Source organism: Manis javanica, chromosome 8 (assembly GCF_040802235.1).
Source record: "Manis javanica isolate MJ-LG chromosome 8, MJ_LKY, whole genome shotgun sequence".
Taxonomy (NCBI): domain Eukaryota; kingdom Metazoa; phylum Chordata; class Mammalia; order Pholidota; family Manidae; genus Manis; species Manis javanica.
In genome coordinates, this window is record NC_133163.1 from 21158128 (window position 1) to 21183932 (window position 25805).

General features: G+C 40.9%; 1 protein-coding gene across 9 annotated transcripts in view; it reads left to right on the plus strand.

The window, feature by feature from the left end:
* The window catches only part of STON2 (stonin 2), a 154978-nt gene that overhangs the window by 78908 nt on the left and 50265 nt on the right, over positions 1–25805 (plus strand). For 7 of the 9 annotated variants that reach the window (XR_012133731.1, XR_012133732.1, XR_012133733.1 and 4 more), the window contains one exon: positions 24030–24170. The exons of the other annotated variants lie outside the window; for them this stretch is intronic. Coding sequence is in view for 2 of the 7 variants with exons in the window: in XM_037017932.2 (XP_036873827.2) it covers positions 24030–24170 (141 nt within the window). In the remaining 5 variants the exon portion in view is untranslated. The remainder of the gene's footprint in view (positions 1–24029; positions 24171–25805) is intronic. 9 annotated transcript variants of the gene reach the window in all.

Genomic DNA, 25805 nt, shown 5'->3' on the forward strand with positions numbered 1-25805 from the left:
GAATAAATCTTTGTAATTGTAAGCCACCAAGATGCTGGGGTTGCCTGTTACTATGGCATCATTTAGATTGAGGCCACTAATTGCAAAATAAAGAGGTGATGTTCACTGAAGGTGTCTGATATCACCCACTTTAAATATGGTATTGGCAGAACTTTTTGTTGCTGTATGCACAGTAGCACTACCCAGAAGAGTCTGGAAGTAATCCCAGGAGTGGACTGGAGTTTGGAGAGTGAGCACATGTGTGCCCCATACCTGCCCATTTGCTCTCATTTTTGCTCTTGAATTGCTAGCATTCAGTGCATTTTGCAGCCCCTCTTCTGGTAGTGATGGTTTGGGTCATCAATGCATCTGTCTTCCTTTTCATTCCATGTGACCCTCCAGAAAGAGAATTCTGGGTCAGACTTGGGAAAAGAAACTTAAAAATTTGAGACTATAAATAAAGCCCCTCACATGGAGATTAGCAGGTAGTAGTCTTATTTTTTGAAATGGATCCATTATCAGTGAATTTACATTTGAATGTATCCACCCATCTGTCTCCCATCCAGTGCCAAAAATTATCCTAACGAATGATTTTCAGTTCATATCTGCTTAGGTGATACCAAGTATGAGGCAGTTGCTCCAGCTCAGGGTAAGGTCTTCCTGACTTGGAGTAAAGAAAGGTCACCTGGTCCCCACTGGAGGTACAGTCATGAACTTGGCCTCAGAAAATCACATACAGACATTTGTAATAGCAGCTTGGAAAATTTTATTATAGATAAAAACCAGACTTGCGTTCAGAAAGCTTTCAAGTATACAATTTTATTTGATTCTTATGATAGCCTGTGAGATAAGCAGAAAAATGCCCTCCGTCTTCACAGAGGAGGGAACTAAGGCTTATTAAGTTTCAGTGCTTTGCCCTGTGTTCTGCTACCAATATTAATATTGATGTAAGAAATACTAGCATACCAACAACTAATATATTAATAGGCATTATATATTATATTAATGATGTACTTTATATTATACTTTACATATATTTAATATATTTTATATTATATATTAATATAGATTAATAGAATTTAAATAATTTATATAATGTCCTTGTCCAGGAGGCTACCTGCTCTAACAACTTCAAGATTTCAGTGGCTCAGCATGGTTCAAGTTTGTCTCTCATTCACACCGCTGGGGGTGCAGGGTGGTGAAAGGGTGCTGACCCAAGCTACTCTGGGTCCTCAGCTGCCTCCATTCTGGGTGAGAAGGGGAAATGCACATTCTCTTGGCCAGAGTTCAGGACCAACCCATGCCTTATTGCCAAGAAGCTGGAAAATGTAGCCTAGCTGTGTACCCAGACATCAGAGAACACAAGTAGCAGTGACACTAGAAATCTGTGCCATAGAAGTTACAGAAATTTCTAGTGTTTCTCTCCCCTGATTATAGAAGCCCTGTTCAAGACCTGGAGACCATTATATATTTTCCCCAGCTTTATTGATGTATAAATGACATACAATAAATTAAATATATTTCAAGGGTACAGTTTGAGCTTTGACACATGTATGTACCTGTGAATCACCATCATAGCCAACATAACCAACATACCTGCACCCCCAGTAGTTCCTGGGGCCCATTTGTAGTCCTTTCTTACTGTCCCTCCACCTCCTGCCCCTGGAACTTACTATTCCCCCTACCCAGATTCGCTTGGGTTCTCAAGAACTTTGTATACAGTGAATCATATTGTAGCTTCTCTAATTTGACTTCTCTCAGCATAATTATTTTGGGGTTTGTCCATGTTGTGTGTATAAATAATTCATTCTTTTCTATTGATGAATAATGAGTAGTGTTCCATTATGTTGTTACACCACAATTTGATTTTATTTAAAACAAACAAACACACACTTCGTAACTTGTCAGTTGTTGAGGGCTGGTAAGCTATTCTTTCTTGATCTTCTGCCTACAGTCTGAAAGGCTAAAAATGCTTGACCTTCTTTGGGCAGGTCAGAACAGCTCTGAGTGTCTCTTACATGACCATCATCCTAAGACAAGGAGGACTAGATGGAGCAGGTGCTTTTTTGTTTCTGAACTTAAGAGTTTCTTGATTCTGAACTTCAAACTTGGCAGATTATTAATCAAGTTCTGGCAGCCTAGTACAGACCTAGCATTGTGCCCTGTGGCCTTGGGAGGACAAAGGAAATAAGATGGTTAGTCCTAGGGGTTGAAAGTCTGCAATCTCCACCATCATTTGCATATGCCTCCTCCCGGGAGCTGCACCCACCTCCTCCCAGGATGGCATGTCCTTCCGATGCTCACAACCCTTCCGTGATTTTCCCCTGAACTCTGACCTCCTTACCCTGACACCCATGACTCACACTCAGGTTTAACCTTTCCTAACCTCAGTTTCTCATCTGTATGTAATGGGATTGACCAGGTGTGTCGGGAACTATTTCCTAAACAAAATGTTTATCTCACTTAATAAAAGAAATTATTATTTATTTTAACATGTATTTTAAGTGAACTGATACAAAGGACCTATCACCGTGCCTGGGAGATAGTGCATGTTCAAAAATTATGTTCCCTTTCCTCTTGCCCTTTCTCCCTCCCTCCACATTCTGGTCTTACCTTTCCTGTCTGATTTCAACCCCTTCCCTTTATCAGACGTGTCCTCCATTCTCTTCTTTGTTTCCCATGGACACCCTTTGCTTTCCTCACTTTGGACCTTGGTTTATAGGGTTCCTTTGCCAGGGTCCTAAATGGTGTCCCTCCATCAAGGTCCAGCTCAGGGACTAGCACATCCGAGTAGCCTTCTTTGACCACCAAATATACCAGCATCCCAAGATGCGGGTAGCTTCTTTATCACAGCAGCTCTTCTGCCTCACTTACCACTGCCTGCTTTATCCCAGTCCCACACAACTGGCCCGCTCTGTTCTTTGCCTCAGGGCTCACTCCTTTGCTAGTCCTCTGTCAGGAAGGATGTTCTTCAAAACCCTCATGCATCTCCGTCCACTCAGGTCTCTGCTGCGCATTTGTCACCTCCTCCCAGAGACCTTCCCGGATCACCTGATCCATCTAATGTAGGGCCACCTGTGCCCTATTTACTGTTTTCTCACCCTGCTTTGTATTTCTCATTGGACTTAACCCCACTTGATAGTGTTTGTTTGTTTCTGATTGTCCTGCCCAACTGAGCTCCGTTTTCACAGGGACTTGTGATGTCACTGGTGTATCACTAGGGCCCAGCACATGCGCATATTAGATGCACACCAATTATTTGCTGAAAGAGTGACTATTCATTACCAGCTTACATTAGAGTCTTTATCAAATGTACCTTTAGGGTAAAAGCAATGTCAGCGTCTGATTCATTATTAGTTCACCTCAAATGCATTGCCTCTGTAGTATTCAGTTAATATTTGGCTGAAAGACAAAAGTCAACAGTGAGGAGTAAATTTCCCAAGGTCCATATGACTCAACTTCAACTCCACCCGAAAGTTGTGGAGCATCTAATATTTGCTGGGCACCATTAGGTACTTTACATACATTGTCTTATCTAAAGCTCACAGTAGTTTACATGTCCTCGCATTAATGTTCCCATAGAAACAGTGGGATTTGGACTATGAGCCTTGGGAACAGCTGCCACCCTCCCTGTCACTGAGATGACCCCACCCCATCCTGACCTATGGTCTCCTCACCCCTGTCATGGCTGATCACCCATCTGAGGTCAGACCTCTGCCCCTCTCCTTTGGCTTTCATTCATTTCCTCATCTATCCTGAGCCATTGTGTATCTTTTAAGTTTTCATTGATGGTGAGAAAATAGTCCTACCTTCTCTTCCTATACATTGTGCTCCTTATAGTTCCTTGTCCTATAGGAGTCTGGCTTGCCCTCCTCTCCCGTGGCCCCAATTTCCTGGGCCTTGGAAGGACTGGCATAATCTCCTTTCCCTCCATTACTTTCATGCCATTGTAGGACTGCAGTCATCCCCCATTTGTAAGTAAACCTCCAGCGTCCACTTCTGCTGCCTTCTGCCCAGGTCGTGTATGTCAAATTGCTGACTTTGGCCCTTCACAGTAGTCTTCTCCAAGCCTATCTTCCCCTTAAGGATAGTTTCAGTCCTCTGGAGTCATGGTGGAGTGGAAAGAGCGCTGGACTGGAAATCAAAGGAGCCCATTTGGAGGTCTAGATCTTCTTGATCTCCAGCCTAGCAGTGATAAGACTTTGGGAAGTCACTTAACACCTCTAAGCCTCAGTTTCTTCATCTGGAGCTTGTGATGATAATACCCACTTCACCTAACTACTTTGCAGGGTTATTGAGGAATAAATTGAGGTATGTCATGCCAAGCTAATTTATAAGTCCTGAATGCTATATTAGGTAGTAATGGAAATTGCCCTCTGCTATCCTGTGGCATGCCAAACTTTGGATCTCCTTTTTACTTGGAGCTTTTCTTAGGGAATTTCTGGCTTCACTTGCCTCTGATCTGCCTGGACCCCAAGAGCAGTTTTTCTTCAATATTCTACCAATAGTCATAGAATTCCTAGATTCCTTGACCTGCCACCATACCCCTTTGGTCAGTCCTCATTTTGAGTAACCCCTACCAAATACTCAGTACCTCTGTGCTGCTGAGCTCTACTAAAACCCAGAAAGTCTTGAATTAATCCTATTGCCTCTGTAAGAACCTTGCTCTTTCAAATACTGCCCCCTTGCAGATCATGTATCTGTCTGTCTCCCCTGCCTTTAAATTCTCTGTCCCTTAAATATGCTCCATTAATTTTTACTTCTTTACAAAATAAAGTTTTTGATCTAGCCTCCTTTCATGTTGATACTTTAAAAATGACTTTCCTCAATGGGGTTTCAAGTACTAGTGTAAATTTTAACAGAATTGCTCCATAGTAAATCCAAGAATATTATTTATGAAGCTTGTGGAACCTATAGCCATAGTCTGAAATCCTGGTCTTTCTCCGGTTTAGATCTTTGTCCCTCCCTTTAGTCTGTCCTTTATCCTCCTTACAGATGCAGGATTTTTCATGTGACAATGTGATTGACAGTCCAGCTATGTGCACAGAACCAAAAATAAAAACTCTTGAGAGGTGAAGCAGTAGATTTTTTTTCCATATTTTATTTAGTCCACTGTTTATTTTCTTTCTTTTTTCCTTTTTTATTGTGACACATATAATAAAATGCAAAATTGTAGTGTACAGCATGATGAACTTTTGACACGTGTGTACACTCATGTAACCATAACCCATATCAAGATATCAAACATTCTCCGTAATTTTTCCTCCTCCACCTATTTTACCCATTTCCCTACCTTCTCCCCAGTAGCAACACCAGTCTGTTCTCTGTGTCTGTGAGTCAGTTTCTGTTTTGTTTGTTCATTTGTTTTGTTTTTTAGTTTCCATATGTAAGTGAAAGCATATGATATTTGTCTTTGTCTGACTGTTTCACTTAGCATAATACCCTCTAGGTCCATGCATGCTGTTGCAAATCAGAAGACTTCATTCCTTTTTGTGGCAGAGTAATATTCCCTCATATTTATGCACCACATCTTCACCCAGCATCTTCCGCTCCTATTTTGCCTGTTCCTCTAGACCAACTCTGCACATCTTGTTAGGCAGAAGCGACAGGAAGTGTTTAGGTTGGGAGGGACATGTTTGGTCAGTTTTGAGAGGGTCATGATTGGGGCTATACTGAGACCTCTTCCTGCCTTTTTCTTTTTTTATTTTATTTTATTTTATTTTTTATTTTATTTTGGTATCATTAATCTACAATTACATGAAGAACATTATGTTTACTAGGCTCCCCCCTTCACCAAGTCCCCCCGACATACCCCTTCACAGTCACTGTCCATCAGCGTAGTAAGAAAAATCCTGCATCTGTAAGGAGGATAAAGGACAGACTAAAGGGAGGGACAAAGATCTAAACTGGAGAAAGACCAGGATTTCAGACTATGGCTATAGGTTCCACAATCACTACTTGTCTTCTCTGTGTTGCACAGTCCTCCCCGGGCCCCCCATGCACTATACATGCTAATCGTAATGCCCCCTTTCTTTATCCCCGCCTTATCCCACCCTTCCCACCCATACTCCCCAGTCTCTTTCCCTTTGGTAACTGTTGGTCCATTCTTGGGTTCTGTGAGTCTGCTGCTGTTTTGTTCCTTCAGTTTTCCTTTGTTCTTATACTTCACATATGAGTGAAATCATTTGGTACTTGTCTTTCTCTGCCTGGCTTATTTCACTGAGCATAATACCCTCTAGCTCCATCCATGTTGTTGCGAGTGGTATGATCTGTTTTTTTCTTATGGCTGAGTAATATTCCATTGTGTATATGTACCACGTCTTGTTTATCCATTCATCTACTGATGGACGTTTAGGTTGCTTCCATATCTTGGCTATTGTAAATAGTGCTGTGATAAACATAGGGGTGCATCTGTCTTTTTCAAACTGGAGTGCTGCATTCTTAGAGTAAATTCCTAGAGGTGGAATGCCTGGGTCAAATGGTATTTCTATTTTGAGCATTCTGAGGAACCTCCATACTGCTTTCCACAATGGTTAAACTAATTTACATTCCCACCAGCAGTATAGGAGGGTTCCCCTTTCTCCACAACCTCGCCAACATGTGTTGTTGTTTGTCTTGGATGATAGCCATGCTTACTGGTGTGAGGTGATATCTCATTGTTGTTTTAATTTGCATTTCTCTGATGATAAGCGATGTGGAGCATCTTTTCATGTGCCTGTTGGCCATCTGAATTTCTTCTTTAGAGAACTGTCTATTCAGCTCTTCTGCCCATTTTTTTTTTTGAGAGGGCATCTCTCATATTTATTGATCATATGGTTGTTAGTACCAAAAAAATTCTGTATAGGGGATTCAATGCACAATCATTAATCAACCCCATGCCTAATTCTCAACAGTCTCCAATCTTCTGAAGCATAACAAACAAGTTCTTACATGGTGAATCATAAGTTCTTACATGGTGAACAGTGCAAGGGAAGTCATCACAGAAACTTTTGGTTTTGATCACGCATCATGAACTATAAACAATCAGGTCAATTATGATTATTCGTTTGATTTTTATACTTGATTTATATGTGAATCCCACATTTCTCCCTTATTATTATTATTACTATTATTATTATTATTATTTTTAAATAAAATGCTGAAGTGGTAGGTAGATGCAAGATAAAGGTAGAAAACATAGTTTAGTGCTGTAAGAGAGCAAATTTAGATGATCAGGTGTGTGCCTATAGACTAAGTATTAATCCAAGCTGGACAAGGGCAACAAAACATCCATGGACGCAGAAGATTTCTCTCAAAACAGCAGGGGTGAGGTTCTAAGCCTAACCTCTGTTGATCCCAAATTTCTCACCTCATGGGCCCCCTGTGACTGTGCCTGTCTTAGGTTGTTCTTCCCTTGAGGAATCTTACCCGTCTCTGGCTAACCAGTCATCTTCCGGGGCCATACAGGGAAATGTAAAGTTGGTAAGTGAGAGAGAAGCCATATTGTTTGAAAAGGTTAGCTTTTTACTTCTTTGCAGATTTATGCCCTGTGGCTTTTATGCCCAGCATTTGTCTTGAGGTATCTTTACCACTTGGAAGAATGATGATACTCGGTAATTTCGATATGAGGCACGAATTCTACTTAAGGGTTGTAATTAGGAAGGAAGAAGAAAAGTTATAGAAGGAGCAGATGGAATAAAACATGGGAAGATTGATTATTTCTTTGACATATCTTCTTGTAGAGTAACAGAAGCATGTATAGGTTTTAAACTACTAATTAAATTGTGCACCAGGATCTTTGTTGAAGTTTTTTGATGATCATCTTCTGGAATGACTCTTCCAGAGAATGTTGATGTCAGAAGTTCTTCTTCATATTGTATCTTAATTCGTTTTCTGGGTAGCCAAATTAGGCTTTGATCCTCTGTATAAACACAAACAAACCCTTTGCCCACACTTTGATATGCCCTTTATGCCATTGTGAAGAACTTATTGGAGATTACCACACAGGAACTGCTTTCTTTTTTTTTATTTAAGAAAAAGGAATATTATCAGAAAAATATACTTCTATAGCTGATAATCTGACACCCTTTAAATGATCAAATTTAAGGATATTTAAAGCATGCATTAATCGGTGATTTGCAGTTAGTTTTATCCTATCAGGGAGTAATCCCCCTTTTCTTTCTTTCTTTTTTTTTTTTTTTGTTAACATCAATCTACAATTACATGAAGAACATTATGTTTACTAGGCTCTCCCCTATACCAGGTCCCCCCCATAAACCCCCTTACAGTCACTGTCCGTCGGCATAGCAAAATGTTGTATAATCACTACTTGTCTTCTCTGTGTTGTACAGCCCTCCCCTTTCTCCCACTGCCCCCCATTATGCATGCTAATCATAATACCCTCTTTCTTCTTCCCCCCCTTTATCCCTCCCTAAACACCCATCCTCCCCAGTCCCTTTCCCTTTGGTACCTGTTAGTCCATTCTTGGGTTCTGTGATACTGCTGCTGTTTTGTTCCTTCAGTTTTTCCTTTGTTCTTATACTCCACAGATGAGCGAAATCATTTGGTATTTGTCTTTCTCTGCTTGGCTTATATCATAGAGCATAATACCCCCTAGCTCCATCCATGTTGTTGCAAATGGTAGGATTTGTTTTCTTCTTATGGCTGAATAATATTCCATTGTGTATATGTACCACATCTTCTTTATCCATTCATCTACTGATGGACACTTGGGTTGCTTCCATTTCTTGGCTATTGTAAATAGTGCTGCGATAAACATAGGGGTGCATCTGTCTTTTTCAAACTGGAATGCTGCATTCTTAGGGTAAATTCCTAGAAGTGGAATTCCTGGGTCAAATGATAAGTCTATTTTGAGCATTTTGAGGAACCTCCATACTGCTTTCCACAATGGTTGAACTAATTTACATTCCCACCAGCAGTGTAGGAGGGTTCTCCTTTCTCCACAACCTTGCCAACATTTGTTGTTGTTTGTCTTTTGGATGGTAGCCATCCTTACTGGTGTGAGGTGATACCTCATTGTGGTTTTAATTTGCATTTCTCTGATAATTAGCGATGTGGAGCATCTTTTCATGTGTCTGTTGGCCATCTGTATTTCTTTTTTGGAGAACTGTATGTTTAGTTCCTCTGCCCATTTTTTAATTGGATTGTTTGTTTTTTGTTTTTTGAGGTGGGTGAGCTCTTTATATATTTTTGACATCAAGCCTTTATTGGATCTGTCATTTACAAATATATTCTCCCGTACTGTAGGGTACCTTTTTGTTCTATTGATGTTGTCCTTTGCTGTACAGAAGCTTTTCAGAGTAATATAGTCCCACTTGTTCATTTTTGTTCTTGTTTTACTTGCCTGGGGAGATATGTTCAAGAAGAGGTCACTCATGTTTATGTCTAAGAGGTTTTTGCCTATGTTTTTTTCTAAGAGTTTTATGGTTTCGTGACTTACATTCAGGTCTTTGATCCATTTTGAATTTACTTTTGTGTATGGGGTTAGACAATGGTCCAGTTTCATTCTCCTACATGTAGCTGTCCAGTTTTGCCAGCACCATCTGTTGAAGAGACTGTCATTTTGCCATTGTATGTCCATGGCTCCTTTATCAAATATTAATTGACCATATATGTTTGGGTTAATGTCTGGAGTCTCTAGTCTGTTCCACTGATCTGTGGCTCTGTTCTTGTGCCAGTACCAAATTGTCTTGATTACTATGGCTTTGTAGTAGAGCTTGAAGTTGGGGAGTGAGATCCCCCCTACTTTATTCTTCTTTCTCAGGATTGATCTGGCTATTTGGGGTCTTTGGTGTTTCCATATAAATTTTTGAACTATTTGTTCCAGTTCGTTGAATAATGTTGCTGGTAATTTGATAGGGATTGCATCAAATCTTTATATTGCTTTAGGCAATATAAATGGCCATTTTGACGATATTAATTTTTCCTAGCCACGAGCATGGGATGAGTTTCCATTTGTTAGTGTCCTCTTTAATTTCTCTTAAGAGTGACTTGTAGTTGCCAGGGTATAGGTCTTTCACTTCCTTGGTTAGGTTTATTCCTAGGTATTTTATTCTTTTTGATGCTATTGTGAATGGAGTTGTTTTCCTGATTTCTCTTTCTCATGGTTCATTGTTAGTGTATAGGAAAGCCACAGATTTCTGTGTGTTAATTTTGTATACTGCAACTTTGCTGTATTCTGATATCAGTTCTAGTAGTTTTGGAGTGGAGTCTTTATGGTTTTTTATGTACAATATCATGTCATTTGCAAATAGTGATAGTTTAACTTCTTCTTTACCAATCTGGATTCCTTGTATTTCTTTGTTTTGTCTGATTGCCATGGCTAGGACCTCCAGTACTATGTTAAATAACAGTGGGGAGAGTGGACATCCCTGTCGTGTTCCCAATCTCAGAGGAAAAGCTTTCAGCTTCTTGCTCTTCAGTATAATGTTGGCTGTGGGTTTATCATATATGGCCTTTATTATGTTGAGGTACTTGCCCTTTATACCCATTTTGCTGAGAGTTTTTATCATGAATGGATGTTGAATTTTGTTGAATGCTTTTTCAGCATCTATGGAGATGATCATGTGTTTTTTTTCCTTCTTTTTGTTGATGTGGTGGATGATGTTGATGGATTTTTGAATGTTGTACCATCCTTGCATTCCTGGGATGAATCCCACTTGGTCATGGTGTGTGATCCTTTTTATGTATTTTTGAATTCCGTTTGCTAATATTTTATTGAGTATTTTTGCATCTACGTTCATCAGGGATATTGTTTTGTAGTTTTCTTTTTGGGGGGTATCTTTGCCTGGTTTTGGTACTAGAGTGACATTGGCTTCATAGAATGAGTTTGGGAGTATTCCCTCCTCTTCTATTTTTTGGAAAACTTTAAGGAGAATGGGTATTATGTCTTCTCTGTATGTCTGATAAAATTCTGAGGTAAATCCATCTGTCCCCGGGGGTCTTGTTCTTGGGTAGTTTTTTGATTAGTAATTCAATTTTTGTTGCTGGTAATTGGTCTGTTTAGATTTTCTGTTTCCTTCTTGGTCAGTCTTGGAAGGTTGTATTTTTCTAGGAAGTTGTCCATTTCTCCTAGGTTTTCTGGCTTGTTAGCATATAGGTTTTCATAGTATTCTCTAATAATTCTTTGTATTTCTGTGGGGTCCATCATGATTTTTCCTTTCTCATTTCTGATTCTGTTGATGTGTGTTGACTCTCTTTTTCTCTTAATAAGTCTGGCTAGAGGCTTATCTCTCAAAGAACCAGCTCTTGGTTTCATTAATTTTTTCTATTGTTTTATTCTTCTCAATTTTATTTATTTCTTCTCTGATCTCTATTATGTCCCTCCATCTGCTGACCTTAGGCCTCATTTGTTCTTCTTTTTCCATTTTCAATAATTGTGACAGTAGACTTTACTCATTTGGGATTGTTCTTCCTTCTTTAAATTTGCCTGGATTGCTGTATAGTTTCCTCTTAAGACTGCTTTTGCTGCATCCCACACAAGTTGGGGCTTTGTGTTGTTGTCATTTGTTTCCATATATTGCTGGATCTCCATTTTAATTTGGTCATTGATCCATTGATTATTTAGGAGCATGTTGTTAAGCTTCTCTGTGTTTGTGAGCCTTTTTGCTTTCTTTGTACAATTTATTTCTAGTTTCATACCTTTGTGGTCTGAAAGTTGGTTGGTAGGATTTCAATCTTTTGGAATTCACTGAGACTCTTTCTGTGGCTTAGTATGTGGTCTATTCTGGAGAATGTTCCATGTGCACTTGAGAAGAATGTGTATCCTGTTGTTTTTGGATGTAGAGTTCTGTAGATATCTGTTAGGTCCATCTGTTCTAGTGTGTTGTTCAGTGCCTCTGTGTCCTTACTTATTTTCTGTCTGGTGGATCTGTCTTTTGGAGTGAGTGGTGTGTTAAAGTCTCCCAAAATGAATGCATTGCATTCTTTTTCCTCCTTTAATTCTGTTAGTATTTGTTTCACATATATTGGTGCTCCTGTATTGGGTGCGTATATGTTTATAATGGTTATATCCTCTTGTTGGACTGAGCCCTTTATCATTATGTAATGTCCTTCTTTATCTTTTGTTACTTTCTTTATTTTGAAGTCTATTTTGTCTGATACTAGTATTGCAACACCTGCTTTTTCTCTCTGTTGTTTGCATGAAATATCTTTCTCCATCCCTTGACTTTTAATCTGTGCATATCTTTGGGTTTGAGGTGAGTCTCTTGTAAGCAGCATATAGATGGGTCTTGCTTTTTTATCCATTCTATTACTCTGTGTCTTTTGATTGGTACATTCAGTCCATTTACATTTAAGGTGATTATTGAAAGATATGTACTTATCGCCATTGCAGGCTTTAGATTTGTGGTTACCAAAGGTTCAAGGTTAGCTTCTTTACTACCTTACTGTCTAACTTAATTTGCTTATTGAGCTATTATAAACACAGTCTGATGATTATTTCTCTCTCTTCTTATTTCTCCTTCTCCATTCTTCATATGTTGGGTGTTTTGTTCTGTGCTCTTTTTAGGAGTGCTCCCATCTAGAGAAGTCCCTCTAAGATACTGTGTAGAGGTATCTTGTGGGAGGCAAATTCCCTCAACTTTTGCTTGTCTGGGAATTATTTATTCCCTCCTTCATATTTAAATGAAAATTGTGCTGGATACAATATCCTTCATTCAAGGCCCTTCTGTTTCATTGCATTAAATATATCATGCCTTTCTCTTCTGGCCTGTACGGTTCCTGTTGAGAAGTCTGATGATAACCTGATGGGTTTTCCTTTATAGGTGGCCTTTTTTCTCTCTCTGGCTGCCTTTAATACTCTGTCCTTGTCCTTGAGCTTTGCCATTTTAATTATTATGTTTCTTGTTGTTTTCCTCTTTGGTCCCTTCTCTCGGGAGTTCTGTGTCCTTCCGTAGTCTGAGCAACTATTTCCTCCCCCAGTTTGGGGAATTCTCAGCAGTTATTTCTTCAAAGACACTTTCTATCCCTTTTTCTCTCTCTTCTTCTCCTGATACCCCTATCATGCGGATATTGTTCCTTTTGGATTGGTCACACAGTTCTCTTAATATTGTTTCATTCCTGGAGATCCTTTTCTCTCTCTCTGCATCAATTTCTATGCATTTCTGTTCTCTGGTTTCCATTGCATCAACGGCCTCTTGCATCTTATCCATTCTGCTTATAAATCCTTCCAGAGATTGTTTCACTTCTGTAATCTCCCTCTGGACATCATCCTTTTGCTCTTGTATATTTCTCTGCAGCTCTGTCAGCATGTTTATGATTTTTATTTTGAATTCTTTTTCAGGGAGACTGGTTAGGTCTGTCTCTGCAGATCCTCTCTCAGGTGTTGTCTGAACTACCTTGGACTGGACTAAATTTTTTTGCCTTTTCATGGTGATAGTGGTGACTGTAGGCAGGTTGCGGGTGTGTTAGCTATGAAAAGAAAGTCCTTTCCTGCTTTCTAGATGCCTTGCCCTTCTCCGCTGCCTATGTCGGTTACCCGCAGTCCTGGAGCAGCCACCAGGTTAATCCCCTAAGCTGCTATGGGTGGGGTCTCTCTCAGAGCAGCGCGTAGCCCTGCGGGGAGTGGCAGGCATGCCAGGTGCACTCCTCTGCAATAGTGGCGCCCCTGCCGGGCAACTGTGTGCCAGCAGTAGCCTTTGAGTCTGGCCTGGGCTGCTGTGCGTCAGGCTGGGATTCTGGTTGGCTGCTGGGAGCACCACTGCTCCCTCTGTCACTGCTGCAGGTGCGTGTGGGCTTCTCCCGTGTGGACCTCTCCTGGGCTCCTCTGGCACTACTGCCGCCGGTGCGCACGGGCTACACCTGGGCTGTTCTGTTACCACCACGGCGGGCTAGCACAAGCCATTCCCGCTCCCCTCTGGCGTTGCCGGCACACGCGATCCCCTCCCAGTCCCTCCTGGCACCGCCGCCCCCGGCACGTGCTGCCACTCTCCCACTACTGGGCCGGTGTGTCAGGGTCTGCGCCCATTGGAGGAACAACTGGCAGGCTGCTTAGTGCCGTGAGGGGCTTCAGAGCTGCACTGCCACCCCAGGGTTTAGGGCACCTGAAGTTCCCTGGGATTCCCAGCTGCTGGCTAAGTGTGCCAGTACGACTTTGTCCAGCTGTGGGGTCCCTGTCTCTTTAAAACTTGCCGAAAGCACTCCTTTTTCTTTTGTCTCAGGAGTGCTGGTTGCGGGGACCTGCCCACAGGTTTTGCTTTTCTGTTTCTCTAATATCCAGCACCCCGTGCACCTTGTGTCTGTGCTCTGGGTGCAGATTTCTAGAGCTGGTTGTTTAGCAGTCCTGGGCTTTCACTCCCTCCTCATTCCTACTCCTTTCTTCTTGCTGGGTTCTGGGGTGGGGGAGTGTTCAGGTCCTGCCTGGCCGCAGCTTGTATCTTACCCCGTTCGTGTGATGTTGAGTTCTCACAGATGTAGATGTATCCTGGCTGTTGTAGTGCATCCACTGGTGTCTCTGTTAGGAATAGTTGTATTTATTTTATTTTCATAAATATATATGTTTTGGGGAGGAGATTTCCACTGAACTACTCACACCACCATCTTCCCGTGATGCCCCTGCCTTTTTCTTCTAGTTCTTTCTCTCTGTCTCTCTCTTTTTCCTTTCATTCTTAGATGGTGTCTGGAGAGTCTAAAGGGTGTCTTTGGTCAGTCTTCATATAGAGAACTGGCCACCACTTTCAGTGCCAACTCTTAATTAGAATGGACAGCAAGTCTTTTTGTGGGCAGCTTTCTTTATTGCCCCATTTTATTGAGAAATAATCAACATGTTACTCTATAAGCTTAAGGCATACAGTATGGTGTTTGACTTACATCTGTTGTGAAATGATTACCACAGTAAGTTCAGCTAACATCTGCCACCTCGTATAGATACAATAAAAAGAAAAGAGAAGAAAAGGGAAAAATAATTTCCTCCTTGTGATAAAAATTCTTAGGATCCACTCGCTTAACAACTTTCCTTAAGCGATATATCATGCAGCAATGTTAGCTACTCTCATCATGTCATACATGCATCTCTAGTACTTACTTAGCTTATAACTGGAAGTAGCAGTAAGTCTTTATTGAGAAGGCAACCTGGAGGTCTGTGATAGCACCTGAATACTGCAGGGTGTTTCTGCCCCACCTGTCTTGTTCTTTCATAGACTTCCTTCTTCTCTATTTCTGCCTTTGGCTTGCTGGTGGATCCTTGCATCAGCCAAACCTGGGGAGGTAACAACAGCTGATCCCTAAAGGAGACATGTCTCTCTTTCCTTCCAGATGCCCAGAAAGGGCTTTTAGGAGACAAAGAATTGGAAGCATGAAGAGAGGGAAATAGGAAGAGCATTCTGGAGGGCTAGAATTCTGGTTGTTGGCCCTCAGAATAATAAAAGGTGGCTGAGTCACTATTAAGAGGTTCTAGAAACTTGGTCAAGAATCTCATCTTAATTATTTTGAGGTTGTATGATGACTTTGTACATTGCCCAATTCTGTTGTTTTGAAAGCTCATAGTGACTGGTGGGACTTGAATCGTGACCTATTTCACTATCTGCTCCCAAGAAGAAGAAAGGGAAGCAGTTTGGAGCAGGTACAAGCCTACAGCTTTAAACAAAAATCTGAATATTACCTGGGATGATAGACAGACCTTCTGATTTTTGAATGACATAGTGACTTCATGACAAAGATGAAAAATCTAACTATAGAATCTGTTCAAACCTGGAGAATAAGATGAAGTTAATAGTAAGTAGCTCAATACAATGGAATGTGAACAACTGACTGTCACCAGGGACCTGAGGAGGTAGCTTGCCAACATCCAAAGGAAAACCTGAGTTCTTACTACAACAGTTACTGCCTGAACACCTTGTTTTGTGGGCTGTGTGCTCTAGAGAGGCAGCTCATTGCGTGGTTGATGCAGCATTACCGTGAACCTGGTATCACTTTACCATCTACCTTTAGCAACTAATGGCTTGATTTGAACACTGTCTTTCCTACTTATTAGCAGTTTGACCTTGTACAAGACACTTAATTTTCTGAGCTTCAGTTTCTTGGCACAAAATTAGAACCGTGATAGTAACAACGTCAGAGGGTTGTTGTGAAGGTGAATGAAAAAAATGTATTTAATGCTCTTAGAAAAATGCTTAATGTAATAGATGTGCTTGATAGAGGTCAGCTTTTCCAGTAAAGCATAATAATTACTATCATAGTTATGATTATTATTACCACCAGGTCTTAGATCATAAAGAACAAATCTAATTTTTTTGACATATGTTAATTTCTTCTGCATTTGAACAGAGCTGGACGTCCTCAGTCCCAGAAATAGTGAACTTGTTGCCTAGTTCTACAAAGAGGACAAAGAAGTTCAAGGCACTGAGATAGGCTTAATATACTTAACCCATTTGGAGACCTCAACAGTTAAATATTTTTAATATCTGAATAATGATGACATCTTCCCTGAAATTTCTGTCCCCCCAAAGAAAGACTTAAAAGAGTATAAATAAAATAAGTTTGACAAGTAAATGGTTGTTTTCTTTGCTCAAATCAAAGATAGTGCTCACTTAAGCTATATATTAAGTATTTACTTTTTTTGTTGTTAATTTATATATACAATTTTGGACATTTTAGAATATGAACGTAACTTTTTCAGAATCATCCAATGTCTGGAAAGCAAACTGGACATCCTTGCGCTAATAGTGGGTATAAGGCAAATAAGCCTGTAACTTTGAGACCAGGGAGGACCTAGCCTACATCAGCCCCACCCCCACCTCGTGGTGGCTCTGAGGAACTTCCTAGGGAGTTTGGTTTCGACAGGCCCAAGGGCTGATAGAAATCTATGCTCTTTCTCTAAGGGACTTATAACTCCATATACTGTTTATAGTTCGTTTTATTGCTGACTTCAGCTTCAAAGGAGGATCTGCTGTGTTGAGAGTAAAAATCACATGGGATCTTGAAACTGCCTTTTTTAAGCAGTTTACCAACCACTGAAACAGGGTTAGTACTGCCTGGTAGAGCCTCTGAGGAGAATAAATAAGAGAGCAGATGTAAAGAACTTTTAGCACAATGTCTGTCATATAATACTCCTATCCACATTTCCAAAGATTAAGTGGCTGATTTATTCTTGTTGCTCCCAGCAAGTATTGAAAGCATGCAAGGCAGTCATGAAGAAACAATGAAGTGCCTGGTGTTGTCTCTTAACCACATTTAACAATGTTGTTAAAAAGTGTATACATACATATATATATACAGACACACACACATACTTAATAAATGCATATGGCAGCTTTTCCCACATCTTTTTTAAAAGTTGGAGTTTTAATTTTAAGTACTTCATTAGAAAACATTATTGTAACATTGCAAGACATTTTAAGGAAAAAAAAAAAAGCCATCCCTAATCCCACATCCCTAGCACAATTACTTATCAAAGATGGCAGCTCCTTCTTAGTCTGTCCAGTGTCCAGCCCAGTGCCTGGCACTCACAGGGGCTTAGTGAATATTTGTGTTGGCCCCCACCACTATTTTCTATTACAGACACCAGAGCACAGCTTTGTATAGAGTGCTGAACAGCAGCGCCAGGCTCTGCACTGCATCACTGTGCTGACTTCTTCCAGTGCGAGGTGGGCTGGCGTGCTGAGGCTCAGAGGGTTAGGCAGCCAGGGCAGTGCTCAGGGGCATGTCCATTAGACCACAGAGCCTTTGCGAGACACAACAAGATGGAAAGGTGGGTGCCTGGAGTAGAGCGCTTACCCAACCACGCTTGGATGATGGTGACATTTCCCCTTGCCCTGTGGCCAAACTGCACAAAGAACATTCTCGTTCCCAAGGCATCAGCGCCAACCAGCTCAGCAGCTTCTTCCTACCTGCTTTTCAGGTGAGGCAGGCTTCCTTGTTGGTACTTGCATAGCTTTGAAGAGACAGCCATAGGCTTGTCGATAAAAGATGAAATAAAACTGAGTCAGGTTCTCCTCTCTAGGATTCCCCCCTCCTTTCCTCTCTTTCCCACTAGACAGTTTAAAGTACAGGTAGGGTGACTGGTCCAGACCTTTGGTCTGGAATCACTGGGTGTATTCATTTTATAGGGCTGCCCTAACAAATTACCACAAACTGGGTGGCCTAAAGCTAGATAAATTTATTCACTCGCAGTTCTGGAAGTTAGAAGTTCTAAATCAGTGTGTCAGTAGGGTCACGCTCCCTCAGAAGTCTGTAGGGCAGAATCCTTCTTTGCCTTTTCTAGCTTCTGGGGGCTGCTGGCAATCCTTGGCATTTCTCAACTTAGAACTGCAGTTCTCCCATCTCTGACTCCATCTTCACCCTGTCTTCTTTCCTGTGTATCTCTGTGTCTTCATGTCCTTTCTTTTAAAGTTACTAGAGTTTGGATTTAGAGCTCACCCTAATGCAGTATGACTTCAGCTTACTTGGTTACATCTGCAAAGACTGCCTACAAATAAGGTCATATTCACAGGTTCTGGGGGTCAGGACTTCGACTTACCTTTTTGCGGGACACAGTTCAAGTCATTACACTGGGTGAGTCCTCAGTGCACGTAGGCCAAGCCAAATGTAACAACAGTACTTACAAATTTTTCTTTGGTGAACATTGATGTCTCCTCATGTCTTGGTGCTGAAGTTGAGTTGATCATTTTCCCCTCTCTTGTCTCCACCCTGTGGATTGCTGATAGTACTTACTTTCAAAATAGCCAACCGGGATGATTAACCTGGGGGCAAGAAATGCCTTTTTCCATTCTTACATATAATTAAATATAAGTCCATGAGCAGAGATTTTATTTCTGTATATCCAGCATCTTGAAATATTAAAGCCATTCTCAGATTGAGACAAAGCAAAGTGAATCAACAATTTCTGTATTCAGCCAACATTTATTGAGCAACTGTTGTTTGCCGTGTACTGTGCCAGCTTTGAGCGAGACAATAGTGGCGTTAGAAATAACTACAATTTACTGAGTATGTACTTTATTTCAGACACTGCAACAGGCTCATACACCCTTTATCAGGAATCCTCACTAAAGCCACAAGGTAGACATTATTATCCCCATTTTATTTATCCCCACAAGAAAACTTCAGTCAGAAACTTTGACCAAAGGCATAGAGCTTATGCGTAACAGAATCAAGTTTGAATCTGAATGATGTACTGTGGACCAGCCCTTCTCTACCATTTCTTTGATGGCTTCTGAGTAGTAGTTCCCAGTTGTTTTACTTAGAAATCTAATTGAGTAGTTTTGAAAAATTTAAGCTAAATAATCATTGCAGCATAATAGAGTTTAATGAAATACATAGATAGAAAGGAATTGATATATCACCCAACATTAACACCTCCAGGACAAAAACAAAAGTGAGAATTATATGCTTTCATTTTGGCAAATATACATCTTTAGTAATAATAGCATCCTGATTAATAAATGAAGAAATAATAGAGAAAATCACCATTTTCCAGTGCCTTTGAGTGATACCTAGGTACTGATTCTCAATGGCCACTAAGTGCACAAAACCGAAGGTAATCATAGCTGAGTTGCCTCCTGATGGAAGTACACAAGACCACCTATCAACTAATCCATGCAAAAACCAAGTATGAATTTGAACGAGCCTCTAGATCTGTGAATTCACAGGCAATAAAGAGGGCAGAGGAATATGTTAAATCACACCATCATCAAAATGTGCTGCAGGGCAATCTACATGACTAAAGAACTAGGTTCTTTAATAAATTGCAAGAAAAAATAAAGATGGATAAAGAAGCTTTAGAATATAAAAGACAACATTAACCAATTGTAGGCTTGATTTGAACACGCTGTAAAAAAATGTCTTTGAGACATTTGGAAAAATATAATACTGGATATTAAGTAATTATAGTTCATTTTGAATGTAACAATATTTTGGTTATGCTTACAAACAGAATCTTATCTTGTAGTCAGTCATACATGCAAAAAGGTTAACGGATGAAATGATATGATGCTGGGAATTTGCTTCAAAATAATCCAGAGTGGGTAAGGATATAGGTGAGACTAGATTTGAATGAATTGCTAATTGTTGAAGCGATGTCTGTGTGGAAGTTTGTTACTCCATTCTCTCCATTTTTATATTTGTTTGAAATTTTCTTTAATGGAAGGTTTAAAAATAGTTTCATAATTATGCCTTAAAGGAAGTCGTTCAGAAAGTCTGATGAAGCAAGAGGAATGGAGGAAAAGGTCTGTGTCCAATGAAAAAAGCCTGCCCATTTCTACCAGAATTGTGCCCACCTGCTGGTGAGCATTCTGATGGATCTGTCTTGGAAACAGCAGCTGAGTAGGCCATGGACCCTGGGGTCATGAGGAACAGAAACAACTTGGTTTCTCTTTTAAAGGAATTATCATACTTCACCTCCAACACACTGAGAGAACCAGAGCAGCAATAGTCACTACCTGGAATTTGTGCACTACCCTGCTATCGACAGAGCATTTTACATACTTCCTTCAGTGAATCTTCAATCACAGCCTTGTGGGTAGATGATATTGTCTCCACTCAAGAGACCCAGAAGTTGGACCTCTAACTTGTGCCTTTACCAGAGCATTGGTAGAACCAGCCCTAAGTTGGATGCCATCAAGCACTGCTGTTTCTCTCTGACTCCAGATGGCAGAGCAGCCGGAGGGACCCTTTATGTGTTTGAGATGTGTGCAAGTGTCCAAGCAGGGCTGTGCTGCCTATGCTCGGTGTGGACTTCTTTTAGAGGTATGCTCATTGGTAAATGTAATTGAGAAGAACATGTGACTGGACATGAAAACTATGACAAAATAGAGGGCAGGATGGGGAACAAATACCCGCAAAAAGGGATAAGGTCCTTCCATCTTCTAGGCACTGTGCTGAAAATTATAGTCTAAGATGGGCTGAGAGTCAAAGTTGGAGGAGGGAAAGAGTTAGATTTTCTGCTTTTTTTTTTTTTACCCTTAGAGCAAAATGCCTTAAAGCATTCATTCAGTGATGACTACCCTAAGGGAATATGAGCCTGTCTTCCTCTCTTTTCTCAGTCTTCCTTCTGTGACTTACCTCACCTTCAATTCTTTCCTCTCTTGGGAAGGTGGATGGAGCAAAAAGAAGAAAAAGAAAGAGAGCTTGGCAGGAGTATCAGGTCAAAGCTAAGGACCCCTGTGAAATGTCTCAAACTATGGAGATGCTTATGCAACTCTGTTATGGGGGAAAGAACCCAGTGGACTAATTTTGAAGGCCTCTATTTTTTTTAACAGGTCATTGTATCAGAAGAATAAGAAGGTCATGATTCACATTATCCCTAAACAGGTTTTCTAAGAGAAATGAGTCTGTCAGAACACTCTTCAAATGACCTTTTAAATTCTAAGAAGCAGGGGAAGCTACTTCTCATTAAATGTTCTGTGCTTGTTCTAACTTATGGATGAATGTTATGTCAGATCTGTGATGCAGTATTTCTGTATATACCTATAGCTATATGGTAGTGTACCTTGTATAATCACATGGGGTTCAATTGTATGCCCATTTAAAAACTGTTTCATGACTGAGACAGTGTAACAAGATATATACCCTTAGAGAGGACTCATATATTTTCTGGATATTATTTCACTGATCAGTAAAAAGGAGGGATTCCAGGAGCGAAATATCTCAAAATCTCATTTTACTATTTTAAATGATTATGAGGTTTGTTGTACCTCTGTTTTTACAAGCTGTTATTTATTATATCTGGTCTTTATAGAAAGCCAAGGTGAAGTTTGGTAATAGAACTTCCAATATTGTTACTAAGGGAAAATGGGATTCACTCTATAGTGCCAATTTGAGGAGTACATGGTGGGAAAGATAGGGTTGCTGACATCATGTTTACTTTGTTGGTATAAGAGCAAGCATTTCTAGGCTGGGCATGGACTCTGTGATGGCTCTCTGAGTCTGTAAAATGGGGCTAGTAGTAACATCTGCTTCACAGGGTTGTTGAGAGCAATACAAATATATTCAAATAATTAAGAACAGTATCTAGCACAGAGTAGATTCTCAGTAAGTTGTGGCTGAGATGTCCTTGTCGTCATCATTGTCACTGATCCTCACAATAACCTGTGATATGAGGTGGGTTTTAGGGCCTCCCCATCCTGTACATGAGTGTCAGGTAGGGAGTTTACGCAGGGCCGGCAAGGGAAGCCAGGCATTCTACACTGCGTCACGAGGCATACTGTGACTCACATAGGGGATGATCCACATTGGGATCCCTTTATAAAGCAGCAATACCATAGTGCAGACCTATCTTTCACTTTTCTTAACTCTGACTTGTCAGTAATAATTCTGTATGCTGATATGGAAAATCTCAACTATGTCATTAGGCTTTTTTTTTTTAAATGCCAAATAACACATGAGTATGCTTTAATACCAGTTGTGTTTTTTAAAAAGGATAATCCTGTATGTTTTATACATGCGTAAAAATTTCTGAAGCAGATACATAAGAAATTCCTAGTGGTTACCTCTGGGGAATGGGATTGGTTGTTAGAGAATAGGTAGATGTTTACTTTCTATTTTATCCTCTGATATACTGTTTGAAATTTTTTGTCATGATTTTTTTTTAACAAGTAAAAAAGTTAAAAAAATAAAAGAAAAAGGAAGGTATCTTACTTCATTCAGGCTGCTCTAATACAATATTACCGACTGGGTGACTTATAAGTTACAGAAATTTATTTCTTGTAGTTCTGGAGTCTGGAAGTCTGAGGTCAGGGTGTGGACGTGGTCAGGGAAGGGCCCTGTCCCAGCTGGAAGGCTTCCCTTTGAGTCCTCCTGCAGAAGGGGCCAGACAGCTCTGTGGGATCTCCCTGTAGGAGCACTGAGCCCATTCATGAGCGTCTGCCCTCATTCTGTAATCACATCCCAAAGGATGCAGCAAGCTCCATCATCAGCTTAGAGATTCATAACACACTAGTATCATGAAGGATGTGAGAAACCACAGGAAAGAAACCTGTATGTACATTTTTTAACCTTTATTATACCTATTAATATCCTGCAGAATTATATTCCATGGAATATAGTTTTGGAACTGTTATAAAAATTTTAAGAAAAAAGTGACCTAGCCTTAGGTCAACTGCAAGTGGAAGGAAGGTGAATATTTCTTCAGGAATGGTGGGTGACATACCTGGTGGTATGGTGCAGTTATAATTGGGTCTTTGATTCAGGCACACCTGGGTCCAGATCCTGGTCTTCCATTCACTAGCTGGCTGAGTTCCCTAACCTCTCGGTCTCAGTGGGCTCACGGAGAAAGAGGAAGAACATCCCGTCCTCCTAAGGGCATTTTTAGGGTTAAAGGAGATCAGTACCTGGTCCGTAGTGGTTCTAATAGGTGTTAGTTCCCTCCTGCATACCTTTGGCTCCATCTGTCTGTCTCCAGCTACTGTACTGTGGTTGTACCTTAGTCATAAACATCCACACTTACCAAAACAGACAGTTATTGAAGGATCCCTTATTTTTGGAAGGCTTCATTTCAGAATTTGTCACAAATGCTTGCATTTTCAATGTGAATTCATTTCTAAAATCTTGATTTCCAGATGCCTACTTAAAGAACATGCCTCTTGTACAAGGCAAGGTTCATGGACTCTGAGAGACTATTGGGAATCCTGTTTCTATAAAACCTTAGAGCTTTTAAATACAGAGAAATGTTCTCTAAAAATACAGAGAAATTCACTGTCTGCATCACATCCAGGTTTGTCTGCTCCAGGCCATTCCAGGCCCCTGCACCAAGGTTGCCCCTTACTGTCATTTCTTGTGTCAGTGTGAGTGCTCACACACAGTGGATGCAAATTTCACACTTAAATTAAAAAATATGTGCACTAGAGCACTGCCTTTTCAAACTAACCTTTGCATTAAGCTCTTGGATTCTAATTACTCAGCTGCTGTTTGCCTCCGCAAACTACCCTCCCTGCCTGTGCAGATTGAGTTTAAAGTTCAGGAAGTATTAACAAAAGGAATCAGAAGCCAAATCTCAGGCCCAGCCTCTGAGGAATCTCCCAGTCTGCGTCTTGCCTCTCCCTCCTCTTGGGTGTGCCCGCCTGGGAGGGCCAGTGAGTAACCTGCACAATTTTTTTTCTATTTTGGCCCTTCCCACCCAGACGAGAGGACAGAGCGGCAGACAGGCTGGCAGACGGCGGTGAGTCCTGTTCAAGCATGCACGGAGCTTACCTCTACCTGCACCCACGTCCCGGACCCCTCCCCACCTGGCGAGGGTCCGGAGGGGGCCTCTGCTCCCGAGGGTAAGGACTGCTGGCGCCTGATCACTTAATTCTCATTAGCTGTGGTGCTGGCTTTTCTTTTTCATTGTGTTTAAATGGAAGCATTTCTGATAGAATTGAAGGTGTTTTGTTTGGTTGATTGGTTAGTTCTCAGTGGTCCCAAGACAAATGTCTTCCCAGCAGGGTTTGTTAGAACTTGTAACCCGATAGCCTAGCCTTGAAACCAAACTTAAGATACTAATTGTCTCTGGTCTGTACAATTTATCCTCTTGGCCCTGTAGGAAAAAAAAAAAAAAAAAAGAGAAAGACATTGCTTACCAAATAGGTTGTGAAGCAAGGAAAGTGGTAAGGATTGTGGCCATTTTAATAGAGCGTCACCTCTGATTAATTGAAAAGTAGCTTAATTGTTGCCATAATAGATCAAGACTATGTTTTGTGTCAAAACAAAACAAGCACACAGAAAAACCTATTTTAAAAATGTCAAGTGTTGAGAGACAGCTGCCCGCAGAGGGGTTTGAGTAAACGAGTTAAAAGATAAACTGGTCTAATTAAATATTATGTGACAGCGGAAGTACCGAATTAAGTCTGTGGTGCTCCGGGAAGAAAAAAGTTAGATGCTTAATGTGGGATTCATATGGTATTTAAGGAAGAAAACAGATCTTTGTAGAGTGTGCTGAGAATTCTTTGACAGGAGGGTTGGGAGGCAAATGGAAGGGCCTGGGAAGCAGGGTTTTTGGCTTGCGGCTCCGAGGACGTCTCCCTCAGTTGCGGTGGGTGAGAGTCATTCAGAGCCATCAAGTTCTGCATTGTTACCAGGCTTCTGAGCTTCAGATATTTATTCCGAACACAAGCGGTTGATGGAACTGGCATGTGAAGGAATAAAACTGCAGCCTCTGGATCCTGGCCTAGCCCAAACTTTAATACCTGTGGAGATTTCAAGAAAAATGTTATAGGAAAGATACGGCTACGGGTAAGTTAACGTGTTACTACACCCCTCCAGGATGTTTGAGATGGCCCTGTTCTAACAGCCAGGAGATATCACATGGTGACTGCATTCGGTGTGACGATGCTGAGCTGAGGGGTTTTATAGGAGAATGGCATAGGATACCGATAGAAACTGCGCAAACCAGAGGCATTTCCACAACACATGGGGAGGTTTGGCTTGTGCCCAGGTGTCTCTGCAAACCCAGCACAGGCTCTTTCTTGCTGTGCAGGTAACTTAAGGATTCTCTATAAGGAGCAACCTATGTGTAACATATCTAAGTTTTTAGAGCTGCAGGAAATAGTAACCCTAAATTGTTCCAAGAAGGGTATGAAGTAGCTGTGTGTGTTGAAGTGGGGAAGGGCACAGACAGGATGAGAACCCCTGTAGATCACACACCCCTCTTCATGAAGTTTAAGGAGAGTACGTACGGTATGTCTTTGGCTGAAGAGAAATCAGTACTTCTTCATGAGTGTCATTATCAGTGTTCCCATGGTGATAATGATAGTAGCTTTCTCATAGCTGTGGTTTCCCCTTGGCTAATTAATCAGAAGCACAGATTGCAGCCCAGTCAGCTTGTTAGAAGATGATCCAAAAATGCCACTTATTTTGTTGCCACCAGGTGAGCAAGAGAAGGGGGTGGCAACCATTATGATGATTGTACCTGGAGTTGT